Below are 20,466 nucleotides of genomic sequence, written 5' to 3' on the forward strand. Positions count from 1 at the left end.
AGTAGAACTGAAACAAAGTACTTTTCAAGAAAATGTCATAATTTTGTAGTTTGGGAACAAGAATATGTTTCATCTGATAAGTTAATATGGATAGGAAAGATTTCCCACTGCTATCACACATCTGAGTGACATTAGCATATATCCAGGCCTGAGGAAAGAAAGTATTGTTTGTGTTTCTGGCCTTTGCACTAATTTTTTTAGTCTCTAGAAACTGTTTTGCAAAAATGGATTTGCAAGTCAGACTTGCCTAGTATGTATGAGGCTCTTAAGTTTCATCCCCATTAGAAAAGAACTCTGACAACAACAAAGATTCATAATTGTTGAGCTTGGTGGTATACACTTATAATCCCAGCACTTTGGAGGCTGAAGCAAGATTGTGAGTTCAAAGCCAGCCTAGGTTACATAGCAAAACCTTGTCTCAATAAAACAAAATAAACCCAAATCTGATCTGCATCTAGGCTAATGGTTTCAACCAATAACATCTATCTTTACTGTTTGACCATCTGAAGAAAGTGAAGTTTTTCTTCCTGCTTTGTCTGTGTTTGTATTTGTGCTACAGAATTTGTACAATATTACACCCGTGTGTTAGGCTACTATCAAGAGTATTTGCTGCTTGTTTTCCAATGAGAATTTGTAGTCTTTAAGATTCTTGGACTTGGGGCTGGGAAGGTGGCTCAGTGGTAGAGCGCTTGCCTTGCATGCCTGAGGCCCTGGGTTCAATTCTTCAGCACCACATAATCAAAAAGAAAAAAGCCGGAAGTAGTGCTGTGGCTCAAGTGGTAGAGTGCTAGCCTTGAGCTGAAGAGCTGAGGGACAGCGCCCAGGCCCAGAGTTTAGGCCCCACTACCGGACCCCCCCCCCAAAAAAAAAAAAAAAAGATTCTTGGACTTGGAGTGTAGCTCAGTGGTGCAGCATTTGCTTACCATGGGGAAGCCCTTGATTTAACCTCTAGTATTATGAATCACACATAGAGATTCAAGCATCTTCTGGGCATAGTGGTGATGCCTATGATTCCAGTATTTGGGAGGCTGAGACAGAAGAATCATGAGTTCCTGGTCAACCTGGGTAATATATGTAGTATGATCCTGTCTCACAAACAGTAACTATAGCAGTATCCAAACAAACAAAAGGTTCATCTATTTCTATTCCTAGCACTGCCAAACAATAAAAAAAGGAAGGGTTGTCTTTAGTTTCTTATCAGAAGGGTTTTTGCCTATATATAATTACCAAGTATACTGTGTATATTTGCTACTGAGGAATACAGGTGCTTATAAGGAACTTGTTTTTCGTCTGTTTATAGCAAAACATTACTTTTTATCTCTTTCATGTTACAAATATAATATTTATTTATTTGTTTGCTTGTTTGTTTTATTTTTTGGGTCTGGTCGTGGGGCCTCGGTGCTGTCCCTCAGCTCTTCGGCTCAAGGCTAGCGCTCTACCTCTTCAGCCACAGCGCCACTTCTGTTTTTTTTTTTTCCTTTTTGGTTATGTGGTGCTGGGGAATCGAACCCAGGGCCTCATGCATGCAAGACAAGCGCTCTACCATTGAGCCACCTTCCCAGCCCCTCAAGTGTAATATTTAAAAATGAAAAGATTTGACTGTATTCCTTTTTTGTTTATTTCTTTTTGAGTCAGGGTCTTGAAATATTTTTAGCCACTAGAAGCTTAAATTTGCTATCCTTGTCTTACCCTAAGTACTGTGATTACAGGTGTGTTGTACCCTGTCCAGCAAATGTGAATCTTTTTGTTTTTGTCATGATTCTGAGGCTTGAACTAAGGACTTCACACATGCTAGGTGAACAGACTCCACTAAGCCAAATTGCTATGTTTTCCTTTAAAAACAAAAACCTAGACCTTAACTATTTATCATAAACATTTCAAACAAATTCAAAGTAAACAAAATAACCTAACCTTTTTGTACCTGTCACTTTACTTTAAAAGTCATTTAAATCTCCATCAAGTTTCCATCTTCTCAGTTTTTTTTACATACTCTTTATGTGTTCATATTGAAAGCACAAATTTGTATACTTAAAACCATCTAGCACATACCTGTCATAGCATAGAACAAGTCAGAACCTGCCTGGTCAAGAAACCATTGTTCTCTTTAGGTTTGCTTGTTTGAGAATGTCATGTAAATTGAATTATACCTTATGCATTCTTAGTGTCTTTTGTGTTGTTGTTCAGTATTAAATCTTTAAGATTCATCCATGCTGTTGCATTCTTTTGTTTTGTTGGGTTGTGTTCATCCCAGGATTATGAGCACATTTTGTGCATCTATTCTCTTAATTGTAAACATAATGAGTTCTTTCTACTTTCTATTCTAAAGCTGTTAACATTCATGTTCAAGTCTTTGAGTGAACTCATGTTTTTATGAATAAATACACATGAGTGAATTGTATGGCTGACTTTATTTTAAAAAAAACCCCAAAACAACAAAAACTAGCCACTCTCTTTTCTAAAGTTACTGTCATTTTCATTTCCATTGGCAAGTGTTCAAGTCTAGTTGCTACAATTCCTTACCATTTGGGTTGTCAGTCTTTTTAATTTTAGTTGTCTTCAAAGGAAATTAAAATGCATTTTATTTTAGGAGTACTGTGTGTGTGTGTGTGTGTGTGTGTGTGCGCGCGTGTTGGCGGTGGGGCTTGAACTCGGGAACAGAGCATTATCCCTTACCCTTTCACTCAAGGCTGGTGCTCTACTACTTGAGCCACACCTGTGCTTCCAACTCTTTGGTGGCTAATTGGAGATAGAGAGTCTCATGGTCTTCTCTACCTGGACTTGGCTTCAAACGATCCTCAGATTTCAGTCTTCTGAGTAGCTACGATTACAGTTGTGAGCCACTGGCACCTGACTTAGTTTATGACTTGTCTTGAGATAACTAGAGATAACCTGTAATTTGGTGCATTTCTTAAATTTTGTGCATTTTTAAAAATTGGAAGTAAAGTACATACAGATCAAGATCCAGGAGAAGTTCCTGGTCATTCTTGCCACTTGATAAAATTTTTTGTTACTCCTTCACCATAAACATTTTATGGTCCCATAGATACTTTCTCATGAGTTTTTTTTTGTTTTTTTTGTTTTTTTTTTTTTGCTGGGACTGGGGCTTTAACTCAGGTCCTGAGTGCTATCCCTGAGCTTCTTTTTTGCTCAAGGCCAGCACTCTACCACTTTGAGTTACAGTGTCACTTCCAGTTTTCTGGAGATAAGACTGTAATTGACTTTCCTGCCCGGACTGGTTTCAAACTGATCCTCAGATCTCAGCCTCCTGAGTAGCTAGGATTATAGGTGTGAGCCACCAGTGCCCAGCTATGTATTTGTTCTTGATTGCAAAAGATGGTTCTCACTTTGCACATGAAGGAATAAAGATTTTATGGGAGCTTGCCAAAGATTCATCCAAGTTTCCAGGGACTGAAACATAGGACTTTGGCCTAGTTCTGTATTCGTCTTCCTCTAGTACATCAGAATGGCTAGCAGAGCCATTCTAGAATTCTTTGGTTATGTGTCTTTTGTATGCAAGTTAATACAGAATGATAGACATTAGAAGATTTTTCTTGGAAGAAGGAACTAAAGGCTCATCTAATTGTTAGTGATATTTCACAGAATGTCACTTTGAAATATATGCTCATTTGTTACTAATTTGTTCTTAATTTTTCTTTGGGGGGGTAGTACTAGAGTTTGAACTGAGGCTTTATACTTAAAAGGCAGGTGCTCTACCACTTAAGTCATATCTCCAGTACCTTTGCTCTGGTTAGTTGTTGTTTTTTTTTTGGTCGGACATGGGGATTGAACTCTGGGCTCTTCAGCTCAAGGGGAGCGCTCTACCACTTGAGCCACAGCACCACTTCTGGTTTTCTATTGGTTAATTGGAGAAAAGAGTCTCACGGACTTTTCTGCCTGGGCTGGCTTTGAACCACGATCCTCAGATTTCAGCCTCCTCAATAGCTAGGATTACAGGCGAGAGCCACCGGCGCCCGGCTTTGCTCTGGTTAATTTTGAGATAGGTTCTCACTTTTTGTTCAGGCTGACCTGAACCATGGTCCTTTTTAGTGTTTCTGAGGTAGCTGAGAAAACAGGTTCAGGCACCATGCCAGCTTTTTCTCTTGAGATGGGATCTTTGAACTCTTTTTTTTGTTGGGTGGTGGGGACTGGGCTGGCTTGGAACTATGATCCATCCAATCTTTCCAGTGTAACTGGATGACAGGTGTGGTCCACTATGTTCATCTATTGATTGAGATGGAGTCTCATAGGTTTCTTGCCCAGAGTGGCCTCAAACCTCTGTCCTTTCGATCTCTCTCCCAAATAGCTAGGGTTAGCCGGGCACCAGTGGCTCACATCCTAGCTACTCAGGAGGCTGAGATCTGAGGATCACGGTTCAAAGCCAGCGCAGGCAGGAAAGTCCGTGAGACTCTTATCTCCAATAAACCACTAGAAAACCGGAAGTGGCACTGAAGAGCGCAGGGAGAACTCCCAAGCTCAGAGTTCAAGCCCCACAACCGACCAAAAAAACAAAAACAAACAAAAAAACCAAATAGCTAGGGTTACAAGTATAAGCCACTGGCACTCAGCTACCCTTTTCTTGTGGCTTATTCTATTTATTGAGACAAGGTTTTGCTGTTTTTCATGCAATCATTCTGCCTCAGCTCCTTGTAGATGGAATTACAGACTTGTGCCACTCTGCCTGGCTTTCTTATGGCTGCTAAGGAATTATAAAAATTGACCTAGTCTATATAGTAGATCTACTAATGTTCTTATAGAGTCACCATAGTTGTCTTAGAACAAACACACTGAATATATTGTATAGCTTTAATAAAATAGTCAGTGCTAGCTAATGAATAAATGCTGGAGATTCAAGCAAAGGACACTGGCATCCACTCAGCCCTAGTGAAGGCCACTTGGTGAATGACATCACATAGTGAAGGTGATGATAATGCTTTTTTTTGTTGTTATTTATGTATCCAGTATACTTCTGTTGGACATATCATTTTGTTTTGTCTCTTTACTTTTTGTGCTGGTACTTAGGGCTTGTACTTAGGGCCTGGACACTGTCCCTGAGCTTTTGTGCTCAAGGCTAGTGCTCTACCGCTTGAGACATGGCTCCATTTTTGCTTTTTGCTGGTTAATTGGTGATAAGAGACTTTCTTGCCTGAACTGGCTTCAAACTGTGGTCCTCAGATCTCAACCTCCTGAGTAGGAGTACAGGCATGAGACACCAGTGCCTGGCTTTCTTTTATTGTTTTCTAAGAGACAGGGTCTTGCTATGTTGTCCAGGCTGGCCCTGAACTCCCAGGCTAAAGCAGTCCTCCTGTCTCAGCTTCCCCTAATGCTGGCATTGCAGGCATGTATTATCATGTCTATTGAGAAATGCATTTAAAAGGGAAATGCAGGGGAGATGTTAGTCTCCTTTATAACAGGCCATTCTATCAAGAGCTAATCTGATCTCTTGAAACCGCTATTACCCCCTACCTTTTATTATTTCTTTTTGAGAGCAATGTCCCATGACCTCCACTCAGCCTCATCTCCTAAAGGTTCTATGCCTCAACACTGCCATAATGAGGACCAAGCTTCAGGCCAGCATATAATGTTTGTATCTTTGTGGGAACATAAACCATAGTCAGATGATAGCCCTGAGTATCCTGGATTTACATTTTGGATCACTGCATATAATTTTCAGAGTCCTTTCAGAAACCCTATGTATGACTCCTAGAATACTATATGGATAAATAGGTAGTTAACAGATAATATTTGTCCTTACCTACATTTTTTGTGGTCAGAGGGCTGTCATAGCAGAACTAAATGGGTTGGATGATGCTCTGCCAAAGTGCATGATGTTTATTGCTTTCCAATGCAAGATTAGTTCATTGTAGTTTTAATTTTTTTTTTTTTTTGGTCGTGGGGCCTGAACTCTGGGCCTGGGTGCTGTCCCTCAGCTCTACCACTTGAGCCACAGCGTCACTTCTAGCTTTTTCTGCTTATGCGGTGCTGGGGAATGGAACCCAGGGCCTCATGCATGCAAGGCAAGCAATCTACCACTGAGCCACCTTCCCAGCCCGATTAGTTAAATTTTTAACAATAAGTCTGCTTTGCCCATTGTCAGATATTAATGAAAGCCATTTGTTTTCTTTCAGTGATGTCCTTGCATTGCCCATTTTTAAGCAAGAAGAGTCAAGTTTGCCTCCTGATAATGAGAATGAAATTCTACCTTTTCAGTATGTGCTTTGTGCTGCCACGTCTCCAGCTGTGAAACTCCATGATGAGACTCTGACATATCTCAATCAAGGTGAAATGTTTCCTCTCTTGTTAATATTGTAGACCTGGTGAATTCAGGCTATTTTACTAGGGACATTTAGAGGAAAGAGAGTAGAGAGTATATTTTTCCATATGTCCTGTCAAACTTACTTCAGAGATTTGAGTTTTAATATCACTTTTTTTTTTTTTAAATGCTGGTCCTAGGCTTGAATGCAGGGCCTTGCCACTGTCCCTGAGCTTCCTTTGCTCAAGAATAGCACTCTACCACTTGAACCACAACTCAATTTCCAGTTTTTTGTAGTGTATTGGAGATAAGAGTCTCATAAACTTTCCTGCTTAGGCTAGCATCAAATTGTAATCCTTAGATATCAGTCTCTTGAACAGCTAGGATTACAGGCATGAGCCACCAGTGCCTGAATCATTAATAATACATTTATATATTTATGTATTATATTTATATCTCCTTGAACATTCTTTTTTTTTTTTGGAGTCCGGTCGTGGGGCCTGAACTCTGGGCCTGGGCGCTGTCCCTCAGCTTTTCAGCTCAAGGCTCTACCACTTGAGCCATAGCCCCACTTCCGGCTTTTTTTTTTCTTTTTGTTTATGTGGTGCTGGGGAATCGAACCCAGGGCCTCACACATGCAAGGCAAGTGCTCTACCACTGAGCCACCTTCCCAGCCCCTCCTTGAACATTCTTAATTCACATTTCCTTCTTTTTAATTTATGTTTACCATTTGGTTATTGGCTGAGAAGTGTTAAACCCTAGCTCTATTGTTTGCCAGTTATGTGGCGTTGGATAAGTCATTTTAACTTTTTTTTGTCAGTGGTGGGGCTTGAACTCAGGGCCTGGGTGCTTTCTCTGAGCTCTTTTTGCTCAAGGTTTGCACTCTACCACTTGAGCTACAGTGCCATTTCTGGTTTTCTGGTGGTTAAATGTAGATAGGAATCTCATGGACTTTCCTGCCTGGGCTTCGAACCATGATCATCAGCTCTCAGCCTTTTGAGTAGCTAGGATTACAGGCATGAGCCACCAGCACCCAGCTTCATTTTAAATCTTTGTTTCAATTTCTTACTTGTAAAAATAGGATTAAGGGGCTGGGAATGTGGCTTAGTGGTAGAGTGCTTGCCTAGCATGTATGAAGCTTTGGGTTTGATTCCTCAGTACCACATAAACAGAAAAAGCTGGAAGTGGCACTGTGGCTCAAGTGGTAGAGTGCTAGCCTTGAGCAAAAGAAGCTCAGGGACAGTGTCCAGGCCCTGAGTTCAAGTCCCAGGACTGACCAAAAAACAAAAAAGAGAATTGGTAACAACTTAGGAATTAGGAAGTTGTATCTAGTGTATAAAATAATCTGTGTATGTGTGTGTGTGTGTGTGTGTGTGTGTCTGTGTGTGTGTGTGTGTGTGTGTGTTTAACGTAGTACCTAATGTCTTATAAAGGTGTATAGTTATTGTTACCAATACTAATGATGTTATCTTGTATATTCAGCCAACTGAATTTCATCCTTTCTGAATCTAGGTAAGTTAATTTGTGAGACATAATATATGACTCCTTTTTCTTCTAGGACAGTCTTATGAAATCCGAATGCTAGACAATAGGAAACTTGGGGAACTTCCAGAAATTAATGGCAAATTGGTGAAGGTAAAAGAAAATAAGTAAATCATTCTGTACAATATCCTTTTGCTGACCCTTTTGGGTCAGTATATAACCTTTGATTTAATATTCTTTTGCTTTTATAAAGAGCTTGATGGTATTTTTTATCTGCCACAGTTGGTCGAGAGTAAACTGATCTGTTGGTTTTTTGGGGTCCCTTTCTTCATATAGATTTTTCAGAGCTGCAGAAACCAAAGATTTACAAGTCTATGTTCAGAGTAGTCTCCTGGCTTGATGATGTGCTTTTGGATGAAGTAACTTCAAGATGATGATGATGATGATGATGATGATGATGATGATTTGTGTGTGTGCGCACACTTGCATGCATGCACGCTACTGCCAATCCTCGGGCTTGAACTAAGAGCCCAAGTGCTATCCCTGAGATTTTTGGCTAAAGGCTAGTGCTCTACCATTTGAGCCGTAGCTCTACTTCTGGCTTTTTTTTTTTCTTTTTCATTTTTGGCAGTCCTGGGCTTGAAGTTAAGGCCTGGGCACTGTCCCTGAGCCTCTTTGTGCTTAAGGCTAGCCCTCTACCACTTGAGCCACAGTGCCACTTCCACCTTTTTTTGGATAATTTATTGGAGATAAGAGTCTAGGGGCTGGGAAGGTGGCTCAGTGGTAGAGCATTTGCCTTGCATGCATGAGGCCCTGGGTTCGATTCCTCAGCACCACATAAGAAAAAAGAAAAGAGCCGGAAGTGGCGCTGTGGCTCAAGTGGTAGAGTGCTAGCCTTGAGCTGAAGAGGTGAGGGACAGCGCCCGGGCCCAGAGTTCAGGCCCCACGACTGGACCCCCCAAAAAAAAAAAGAGTCTAATGGACTTTTCTGCCTGGGCTGGCTTCGAACTGTGATCCTCAGATCTCAGCCTCCTGAGTAGCTAGGATTACAGGTGTGAACCGCCGGCATGTTTTTTTTCTTTTTGTGCCAGTCCTAGGGCATGAACTCAGGGCCTATGCGCTGACCCTGAGCTTCTTTTTGCTCAAGGCTAGTGATCTACCACTGAGCTCTATTTTTGGCTTTTTCTGAGTAGTTTATTAGAGCTAACTGTCTCATGGACTTTCCTGCTTGGGCTGGCTTCAAATCATGATCCTAAGCCTCCTAATTAGCTAGGATTACAGGTGTGAGCCGCCAGCACCCACAGCTAACTTATTTTTTTTAATTTTGAGATTTTTTTTTTTTTTGGTCAGTCATGGGGCTTGAACTCTGGGCCTGGGTGTTGTCCCTCAGCTCTTCAGCTCAAGGCTAGTGCTCTACCACTTGAGCCACAGAGCCACTTCTGGTTTACTGGTGGTTTATTGGTGGTTTATTGATAAGAGTCTCACAGACTTTTCCTGCCCAGGCTGGCTTTAAACCACGATCCTCAGATCTCAGCCTCCTGAGTAGCTAGGATTACAGGCATGAGCCACCAGCGCCTGGCAAGATTTTTGTTTTGTGTATGTTATTAGGATGGAACCAACCCCAAGCCTCACATATAGTAGGCAAGCACTCTGGCACTGAGCTTCCCCCAGCTCTCCTTGAGATCTTTAGAGGAGCTTCAATAGCTCTTTGGATTCCTGGTATTTGTGGCAAGATAAATAGAAAGTACCGTTGATATGATCTATCCTTGGCCTTGCTGCATCCCTGAAAGCAGCTCTGTTGGAGTTACCCATAAAAATCTGGTCAGAATTCTCACTCTTGCCATTCTGCTCAAATTAGACTTATCTGATCCAGAAATGGAGGTTCAACGAGTGTCAGCATGTTTCTGTTAGTACCTGCAGGATACAGGCTTCATTCAGTTGTACCAGGTGATCTTTGAATGGCTCTCCCAGAACATCCACTCAATGAAAAAAGACTATGATAGTTCTTTGTACATAAAATAAAAATGTAACAAACAAAGGTGGAACCTTGCTGTTGATGAGTAGCAATTCACTTTGTAGATAGACAGTAAGGATTTTGAGAATTCACAGCACAGCTGGAACAGTTTTAGTAGAATTGTGAAAAGTGATGGGAGGGATTAATAGGCACCTTCACAAAGTAAGAGTAACAAAAGGAAAGTTGATGGAAATAGGTCTCACAACTTTCATTGATTGTATGATAGGTTAGCAAGCAGGGGAAGTGGTGAGTTTTGCTTATATACCTGAAGGGCTAAGCTAGACATTACAAAGCATAACAGTGAAAGTACATAGAAATGTTTTACATAGAAGTACGTTGACATTTTAAATGTGATGCCAATTATATTAATGAAGATTATAAGCCAGGTATAGTTGTGCATCCCTGTAATACCAAGATTTAAGAGACTGAGGCAAGTGGATTGAGAGTTTGAGACCAGGTTTGAGACCTGGGTTACATAGCAAGACCTTGTCTTAAAAACCAAACCAAGCCAGTGCTGTAATACTAGCTACTCAGGAGGCTGAGATCTGAGGATCATGGTTCAAAGCCAGCCCAGGCAGAAAAGTCTCCATGAGACTTCTTTCCAGTTACCACTGAAAAACTGGAAGTGGTGCTGTGGCTCAAAGCAGTAGAATGCTATCCTTGAGCAAAAGAGCTCAGAGACAGTGCCTAGGCCCTGAGTTCAAGCTCCACAACCAACAACAGCGACAAAAACAAAACAAAACAAAATTGAGCATAGGTGGTTCATGCTTATAGTCCTGGCTACTTGGGAAGCTGAGGAAAGGATTTTGACTTGAGGCCAGCCTGGGTATAAAAGTTTGCAAGACCCCTTCTTAATCAATATGTGGAACTGAGATCAAGAGCATATACTTCCAGGATGGCCTGGGTAGAAAAGTCCACAGGTTTCATCTCAGTTGAATAAAGTTGGGCATGATTGTGTGTACCTGTCATCTCAGCTATGACAGAGGGGCCTAAAATAGATAGCCCTTGCTCTAAGTTCAGGCCCAGACAAGACATGAGACCCTAGCTTAAAAATAACAAATAAAAATTGTTTAAAAAAAATGTACTCTTTATCTGACTTACATAACCATAACCCCTTTATAAAAATGTTTTTGTTTTTGTTTTTTTTGGTTGGTTGTGGGGCATGAACTCTGGGCCTGGGCACTGTCCCTCAGCTCTTCAGCTCAAGACTAGCAATCTACCATTTGAACCACAGCACCACATCCAGCTTTTTCTGCTTATGTGGTGCTGAGGAATGGAACCCAGGGCCTCATGCATGCAAGGCAAACACTCTATTACAGAGCCACCTTCCCAGCCCCCGATTTCAAAAAGTTAAAAAAAAATAATCTAAGAAAACAGAAGTGGAGGTATGGATCAGTGGTAGAGCATCAGCCTAGCAAGCATGAGGCTCTTAGTTCAAGCACTAATATTCCTGTAAAAATAAAAAAGATTACATATGAGAAATTATGAAATTTATCCAGGCACAGAGTTTAATATGGTACAGGTTTTCGAGGAAAATGGTTCTTAGGTAATTTTGATTATGACTAAAATCCCACTACCAGGGACTCAGCTACATTGATTTTCAAGGGGCATAGTTTACTGACTTTGTTGTTCTTTTTAGAGTATATTCCGTGTAGTATTCCATGACAGAAGGCTACAGTACACTGAGCATCAGCAGCTGGAAGGCTGGAGGTGGAACCGACCAGGAGATAGGATTCTTGATATAGGTGAGTTAAGAGACTGTTGCATAGGAAGTGCCTTTAACTATAGGCTGAGGATTAGTTTTCTTTACTTGACATTTACCTTCATTTATAGGCTTTAGAGGTTCAGCATGAACTTTAATGTGTTTTTTGATTCTTTTTTTTTGGGGGGGGCGGGGTGGGGGTTGTGGAGCTTGAACTCTGGGCCTGGGCACTGTACCTGAGCTCTTCAGCTCAAGGCAAATGCTCTACTACTTGAGCCACAGCACCACTTCCAGTTTTCTGGAGGTAAGATCTCACGGACTTTCCTGCCCCGGCTGGCATTGAATCAACCTTGATCCTCAGATCTCACCCTCCTGAGTAGCTAGGATTACAGGCATGAGCCACCAGTTGCCTGGCTTGAAGTGGATATTTATTAAGAAGAAACATTACTTATATAGGATATCAAACTGATATAGCAAGTATGAATACTTTAGTTCCTTGGCAGTTGCATCCATTACTTCAGAATGGTTTTGGTTTATCTTAAATTGTGGTAAAATGGTATGAATGTTTTACTTTATAACAGAATTTACTACCCTAGTCAGTATGTTTCAATAGTATTAAGTACATTTACTTTGTGCAGCTATCAGCATTATCCATCCCAAGAACTTTTTTCATCTTGAAAAGCTAAAACTATATACATTAAACAGTTAACACTTTATTCCCTGTCTCCCACTGTCTAGTAGCTCCTATTCTAGGTATCTCATAAAAATGAAACCATATAGTATCTGTCCTTTGGTGACTGGCTTTTATTATTTGGCATAATGTCTTCAGAGTTTATCCTTATAGTAGTATATGTGAAAATCTTCCTTTTTAGGTCTGAGTAATATTTCGTTGTGGTGAATGGGTATATAGATATAGTGTGTGTGTGTGTGTGTGTGTGTGTGTGTGTGTGTGTACATTGTCTTTTGTTTATTCATCTGTTAATGTATACACAGATTGCTTCCTTCCATCTTTTGAATATTGTGGATAATGCTGCTTTTTTTTTTTTTTTTGCTAGTATTGGGGCTTGAACTCAGGGCCTGGGCTCTGTTCCTAAGCCTCTTTGTGCTCAAGGCTAACACTCTACCACTTGAGCCACAGTGCCACTTCCAGCTTTTTCTGTTTTATGTGGTACTAAGGAATCAAACACAGGGCTTGCTAAACATGTACTCTACCACTAAGCCACATTCCCAGCCCCATAATGCTGCTATTTGTTTGAGTGTCTGCTTTCATTTCTTTTTTGCATAAATACCCAAAATTGAGATTTCTGGATCATCTGGTAATTCTAGTTTAAATTTTTCTGAGGAATGAGTATATTGTTTTTGAAGTGGCTATACATTTTACATTCTCATTAGTGCTCAGAGTTCCAAGTTCCCATATCCTTACTAATACTTCTATCTCTTTTTCTTTCCCTCCTTCCCTCCCCTTTCCTCCTTCCCTCCCTTTCTTCCTTGTTCTTAGAGTGGAACCCTGGGCCTTGTCCATGCTAGGAAAGCACCCTGTCACTGACCTCCATCTCCAGACTGACCTTCTTCTCCACCACCTTCTCCTCCTTCCTCTCCTCTCCCTTCTCCCTTCTTCTTCTTCTCTCTCCTTCTCCTCCTATTTCCCCCCTCTTCTTCCCTCCTCTTCTTGTAATAACTGTTCTAATGAGTGTGAAGTGGTATCTCATTATGGTTTTGATTTGATTTTTCCTTATGAATAATGACAGGAAATACATTGGTTATTTGTATATTTTTTGAGAAAATAACTAGCTGTTCAAGTCTTGTCAGAGTGTATGTGTGTGGGTGTGTATGTGTGCTGGTTCTGGGTTTGAACCTAGGGTCTGGGCACTATCCTTAAGTTTCTTTAGCTCAAAATTAGTACTCCACTACTTGACCCACAGCTTCACATCTGTGGTTTTCTGAGTAGTTTATTGGAGATAAGAGTCTTACAGACTTTTCTACATGGTATGGTTTTGAACTGTAATCCTTAGATCTCAGCCTCTTAAGTAGCTAGGTAAAGATATGAGCCACTAGTTGTCAGGTTTTGCTTGTCGATCGTGGGGCTTGAACTCTGGGCCTGGGTGCTGTCTCTGAGCTCTTCAGCTCAAGGAAAGTGTGCTACCACTTGAGCCACAGCGTCACTTCTGGTTTTCTGGTGGTTTATTGGAGATAAGAATCTCATGGCCTTTCCTGCCTGGGCTGGCTTTGAACCGTGATCCTCAGATCTCAGCCTCCTGAGTAGCTAGGACCACCAGTGCCCTGCTTGGGTTTTCTTTTAACTATGTTGACATCTTTTTGCTCTTCTTCTTCTTCCTCCCTCTTTCCTCCTCCCTCCTTCCTCCTCCTCCTCCTCCTCCCTCCTCCTTCTTCCTCCTCCTCCTTCTCCTCCCTCTCCTTCCTCATCCTCCTTCTCTTTCTTCTTCCTCCTCCTTCTCTTTCTTCTTCCTTTTGTGCTGAGGCTTGAACTCAGGGCCTGGGCACTGTCCTATAGCTTTTTCACTAAAGGCTGAAGCTCTACCATTTGGGCCACATCTCTACCTCTGGCTTTTTGTTGGTTAATTGGAGATACGAGTCTTATAGACTTTTCTTCCCAGGCTGGCTTCAAACTACAATTCTCAGATTTCAGCGTGTTGAATGGTTAATTTTATAGGCACAAGCAACCAGTATGTGGCTATTTCTTGTCTTTTCTTTTGTCTTCTTTTTTTTTTTTTTTTTTGTACCAGGACTAGGGCTTGAACTCAGAGCTTTATACTCTTGCTTGGTGTTTTTGCTTAAGGCTGGCAGTCTACCACTTAAGCCATACCTCCATTACTGGTTTTTTGCTGGTTAATTGGAGATAAGTGTCTTGCAGTCTTTTTTGCCTAGGCGGTCAGTGAACTTTGATTTTCAGATTTCAGTCTTTTGACTAAATAGGATTACAGGCTTGAGCTACCAGCACTGGCTTGATAATATCCTTTTGATACACAAAAGTTATCTTTTAAATTGGCTAAGGTTTTGGTGTCTTATATAAATCCAGTTATAAAGCTTCTCCTATATGTTTTATAGTTTTAGGTCTTACAGTCACTTAGGTCATGGATCTATTTTGAGTCAATTTTTGTATATGGTACAAAGGTAAAGGTCTGACTTTATTTTTTTTGCATGTGGATGGATATCTAAGAGCATTTGTTGGAAAGACCATTCTTCATCCTTTTGAATAGTCTTGGTACCCTTGTTGGAATTCTCTTGACAATATATAGACTCTTGGTTCTGTTCCATTTGTTTATATGTCCTTGGACTTGTTAAGTAAGCACTCTACCTCTTGAGCCATTACACCAACCTCTTTTCACATTGGTTATTTTCAAGATAGCATCTTGCTTTCTGACCAGACCAACCTGGACTATGACCCTCCTATTTGTACTTCCCTTTGTTGCTAGGATGACACCCCCATGCCTAGTCATTGATTGGAGCTTTGTTAACTTTTCTGATGGGGCTTGTCTTAAACTGCCCAATATCTTCCTCTCAAGTAGCTAAGATTATATTCTTGAGTCACTGGGCCTGGCTTGTTTGTTTTTTAAACAGGGTTTCACTACGTTGCCTGCACTCCCCCTCCCCGCCACTAGGGTTAGGGTTAGAAGAAGAAGAATGCATAAGTCTATTTTAATTCTTTTATTCAGACTTTTTTTATTTGCAAGAAAGAAGTTTAGGGTATGATACATGAAAATCATTGTAACTATGGGTGAATGAATCCTTGCTTTTTAATTTGAAACCAAGTAGACCTGGGCATGGTGGCAAATGCCGTTAGTCATTGGCACCAGGGAAGTTGAAATAGGAAGATTGCTTGAGCTCAGGAGTCTGAGACCAGTGTAAGAATTCTGTCATTTTGTTTCCAGATATCCCAATGTCTGTGGGCATAATAGATCCTAGAGCTAATCCAACCCAGCTAAATACAGTGGAGTTCTTATGGGACCCTTCAAAGAGGACATCTGTGTTTATTCAGGTAGGAATGGCTGAAAGCATTCCAAATTGTTTCTTAAAGGAGAAGATGGGTTAATTTGAAATTTTATTTTGGTGGTAAGAATGAATCTGGTCCTCACATATGCTAATAAGAATACATTCTACCTGGAGGGACAAAGGGTAAACAAATGCAGCAGTGGTACTCACTGGATACTATGTTGAAAATGAATTATACAATTTGGGTGAGGAAAATGTGTGAGAGCAAGGGAAGGAGTGACAATGTCCAAAAGGAAATCTACTCTTTACTTTTGTAACTGCAACCCTGCTGTATGTTACCTTTATACCAACAATAAAAAAGATTTAAAAATACATTCTGCCACTAAGCTGTACCTTAAACCTCTAGTTGGAAATCTTTTAAGGGTCCTAGCCTATCAAGAAGCCTCAGCATGTGCCTGGACATTGAGAATTTTTAAAAAATTGCTCTTCTAATTTTCTGTTTATTTACTTACATTTCTCCAAAGTAATTGCTGATGGATGCATAGTGTATTGTTCTTTGGTTGTCTCATAACTTACCTAATGCTTATTTGTGTACAAATTATTCTAATTTTTCACTATTATCCATAAAATTATTTTGAACAGTTGCATACTTAAAATTTTATTCACAGATTATGTCCTTTGAATGATTCCTTCCCAAAAATCTTTTACTTATAGCTTGGTGCTAGTGGCTCATGCCTGTTATCCTAGCTAGTCAGGAGGCTGAGATACAGAGAATCTAGATTCAAACCAACCCAGAGAGAAAAGTCTACAAGCCTCCATCTCCAAAATAGCAGCAAAAAGCTGGGCTGGAACCATGGCTCAAGTGCAAGGCCCTGAGTTCAAATTTCTATACCCCCAAAATTCTTTCCTTGTAGTAATGATAGCCAATAATTTACTGAAATAATGACTTTGTTAGTCAAACCCTTTGTATACATGAATTTAAGACTTTGAACAATAACTAGCTCTGTGAGGTAGGAATAGTCTGAGACTTAGAATGGTTTAATAACTTAACCTAAGCTAGTAAGTGATCAATCAGACAAGGTTCCACTATTAAGATTTACCAGTCTTAAGCAGGTGGCTCACGCCTGTAATCCTAGCTACTCAGGAGGCTGAGATCTGAGGATCACCATTCAAAGCCAGCATGAGCTGGAAAGTCCGTGAAACTCTTATCCTCCCTTAATCATCAGAAGACTGGAGATGGCACTGTGCCTCAAGTGGTAGAGCACTTGCCTTGAGCTGAAGTGCTCAGGGTCAGTGCCTATAACCAGAGTTCAAACCTCATGACCAACCCCCCCCCAAAAAAAATTCACCAATCTTAGACTTTAAACAGTAGCCAGGCAAATCATACCCTCTACCGTTTCTGTAAGCGTGCATATTCACTATTTTTTCAAGCCAGACTGTGCCTCCTCTTTTTTTTGCCAGTCTGGGGGCTTGAACTCAGGGCCTGGGCACTGTCCCTGAGCTTCTTTTGCTCAAGGCTGGCATTCTACCACTTGAGCCACAGTGCCACTTCCAGTTTTTTTTCTGTTCATGTGGTACTGAGGAATTGAGCCCAGGGCTTCATGCATGCTAGGCAAGCACTCTACCATTAAGCCATATTCCTAGCCATGTGCCTCTTCTTTGTAAAAGCTATCTTACATAAGAAGCTTTACTAATAGTAGTCTTTCTCCTATAGACTATGTTCTCTGAAGCAGATAATAAATTTAATTCCTTACAGCAGGTTCAACATATAGCATTAGATCTGTACATTTATTTTGTTTGAATTTGCAAACAATTTAAAATTTTCAGTGGAAACAAGGGTTTTTGTTAATTTTTTTCTCATTTCCTTCATTAGACCATATTTTCTTCAAGATCAAAAAGAGGAAACAGTGGCTGGGAAGTTGGCTCAGTGGTAGAGCGCTTGCCTTGCATGCCTGAGGCCCTGGGTTCGATTCCTCAGCACCACATAAGCAAAAAGAAAAAAGCCAGAAGTGGCGCTGTGGCTTAAGTGGTAGGGCACTAGCCTTGAGCTGAAGAGCTGAGGGACAGTGCTCAGGCCCAGAGTTCAGGCCCCACAACCGGACAAAAAAAAAAAAAAAGAGGAAACAGTTTTTATGAGTGTTCATAAATGGCCTATTAAAAAGTTTTGCTATGGGTAATTACTCAAAATATATCACTGATTGGTTTGGATTGCTAGCTATACTGATGTTTTTATGTTGTATTCTTTTCAGGTACATTGTATTAGCACAGAGTTTACTATGAGGAAACATGGTGGAGAAAAGGGAGTGCCATTCCGAGTACAAATTGATACCTTCAAGGAGAATGAAAATGGGGAATATACTGAGCACTTACATTCAGCCAGCTGCCAGATCAAAGTCTTCAAGGTATTCTTGGGCAATGTACTGGCCCTTGGATCCTTTTTCCTTGTAATTCTACTTTAATGTAAGTTACCAAGTTAGAAAGTTAACTGGACTATGCAGACTGTCTAAGCTAAAAATTACTGAAATAATTACTAAGATACTTGGTCCACTGATACATATGGAGATGGTCACAGGATAGTAAGAACTTGGAAAAAGAGACAAACAAAATCATGCATTCGTATTGAAGCCTGTTGAAAGTATAAGCTCTTCTAAAGCTTACAAAATTATGGAGAGATGAATGTTTTTATTATACTCATAATTGATCATCTTTGTGAGTGTATGCACTAGGATTTGCACTCAGATCCTTGTATTGATAGCCACAGTTGGTGCTGTACTACTTGAGCCTCACCTATAGTTCCGCTTTTTTGGGGGGGGGGGCAGTTCTGGGGCTTGAACTCTAGACTTAGGCACTGTCCCTGCGCTTCTTTTTTGCTCAAGGCAAGTACTCTACTACTTGGAGCCACAGTGCTACTTGCAGCTTTTTTTGTGTAGTTTATCGGAGATAAAAGTCTCATGGATGGGCTGGGAAGGTGGCTCAGTGGTATAGCGCTAGCCTTGAGCTGAAGAGCTGAGGGACAGCGCCCAGGCCCAGAGTTCAGGCCCCACGACTGGACCCCCCCCCCCCCCCCAAAAAAAAAAAAAAAAAAAGTCTCATGGCGTTTCCTGCCTGGGCTGGCTTCAAACCATGATCCTCAGATCTCAGCCTCCTGAGCAGTTAGGATTACAGATGTGAGCCACTGGCACTTGGCTTCAGTTCCAGTGTTTTGCTGGCTAAGTGGGGATGAAAATCTCTCAGAATTTGTCTGCTCAGGCTGGCTTTGAACATAATCCTCATATCTCAGCCTCCTGAATAGCTAGGATTACAGGTGTGGGGCACTAGCACCCAGCATCATAGTTCATCTTATCTTGACCTAGGTGGTACAGGGGGTTGAGTTATGGGCCTCGTATTTGCTAGGCAGGTACTTTACCACTGGAGCCAAACCTCCAGCTCTTTTTTGCTTAAGTTATATTTTAGAGAATGCCTCATGCTTTTTCCACAGAGCTAGCCTTGGGACCATGATCCTCCTACCCAGGGCCTCCCACCTAGCCTAGCTGGAGACATACCATTGTACCTTGTTTGTTAAGATAGGGTCTTTCTAATGTTTTGCTTGCTAACTTTTTGCTTGGACTAGCCTCCAACTGTAATCTTTCTAACTTCCATTTCCTGAGTAGGTGGTTAAAAGATGGAGTTCAGGTCTTTATTTTTATTGCCTTCATAAATATATTCTCATTCTAAGATATTTGATAATATAAAAGAATTCAGGAGCTGGGTGTTAGTGGCTTATACTTGTAATCCTAGCTACTCAGGAGGCTGAGATACAGAGGATTGGAGTTCAAAGCCAGCATGGGCAGAAAAGTTCATGGTACTATCTCCAATTAGCCAATTCTGGCAAAAAGCCAGAAGTAGAGGTGTGGTTCAAGAGGTAGAGTTCTGGCTGAGTGAGTACAAGCCCTTGAAACCTCTATACTGGCAAAAATAAAAATAAAAGAAAGAGAAATTTCCCAACTTCTCCCCAGAAGTAGACACTGTCATAACTGCTTTTATACAAATGTTTACATAGGTATATACATAGTTTGCCCTCTTTGAAACAAAGTAAGATTACACTATGTGAATTATTTTGAGACTTAAGAGAGTCTTTCTGAATTGCCCAAGGTGGCCTCAAACTTATGATTTACCTGGCCTCTACTGCAGTATTCTTCCTCAGCCTCCTGAGTTGCTGGGGTGGTAGGTATATATCACACCTGGCCTGTCATTCCTTTCTAATCCCAAGCAACATTTCAATTTTGTTTTCAGACTTAGATGGTAATGTTTCTTGTCTTTGCATCATTGTATATGTAAGTTTTATATGTGAACATGTGTTTTCAAGAAGATGAGTACTTAGGTATAAGACAAAATATTTCTTATTTTAGCCCAAAGGTGCAGACAGGAAGCAAAAAACAGACAGAGAAAAAATGGAGAAACGAACACCACATGAAAAGGAAAAATATCAACCATCTTATGAGACAACCATTCTTACAGAGGTAAAAGGATTTCTTTTGGTGAAAATTTCAGCCTATTTTTTTCATTTTCTCTCTCTCCTTCCCCTCTCCCCCCTCCTCTCTCTCTTGTTCCTGTCTCTTCATTTCCTGTGGGGCTCATAATCAAACCAGGGCTTTACACATGCTAGGCAGACAGACCACTACTATTGACATACATCCCTTCATCTTCACTTTTTTTTTTGTCAGTCATGGGGCCTGGGCACTGTCCTTCAGCTCTTCACCTCAGGGCTAGTGATCTACCACTTAAGCCTTAACACTACTTCTGGCTTTTTCTGTCTATGTGGTACTGAGGAATCGAACCCAGGGCCTCATGCATGCAAGGCAAGCACTCTACCATTGAGCCACCTTCCTAGCCCCAATCTTCACTCTTAAGAGAGAAATATATATCATTTAATTTCTAGCCCACTCTAATTTTACTTCTGAGCATTTTTTGTTTTTGCTTACCGAAACCTCAAAAGAATAAAGATTTACTAATTAAGATAGGCTATTGAGAAGGTGGCTTAGTGGTAGATTGCTTGCCTTGCATGCATGGAGCCCTACGTTTGATTTC

The 20,466-nt window shown here is 40.8% G+C and overlaps 1 protein-coding gene across 5 annotated transcripts in view; it reads left to right on the plus strand.

Moving 5' to 3' along the window:
* Tfcp2 (transcription factor CP2) overlaps positions 1-20,466 on the plus strand; it is a 55,172-nt gene that overhangs the window by 19,570 nt on the left and 15,136 nt on the right. For all 5 annotated transcript variants that reach the window (XM_042668817.1, XM_042668818.1, XM_042668820.1 and 2 more), the window contains 6 exons: positions 6,126-6,277; positions 7,809-7,885; positions 11,386-11,491; positions 15,339-15,445; positions 17,649-17,801; positions 19,788-19,898. In XM_042668817.1, the coding sequence (XP_042524751.1) occupies positions 6,126-6,277; positions 7,809-7,885; positions 11,386-11,491; positions 15,339-15,445; positions 17,649-17,801; positions 19,788-19,898 (706 nt within the window). The remainder of the gene's footprint in view (positions 1-6,125; positions 6,278-7,808; positions 7,886-11,385; positions 11,492-15,338; positions 15,446-17,648; positions 17,802-19,787; positions 19,899-20,466) is intronic.

This window comes from Dipodomys spectabilis, unplaced genomic scaffold (assembly GCF_019054845.1).
Source record: "Dipodomys spectabilis isolate Male_0828 unplaced genomic scaffold, ASM1905484v1 ptg000477l, whole genome shotgun sequence".
Classification (NCBI taxonomy): Eukaryota; Metazoa; Chordata; class Mammalia; order Rodentia; family Heteromyidae; genus Dipodomys; species Dipodomys spectabilis.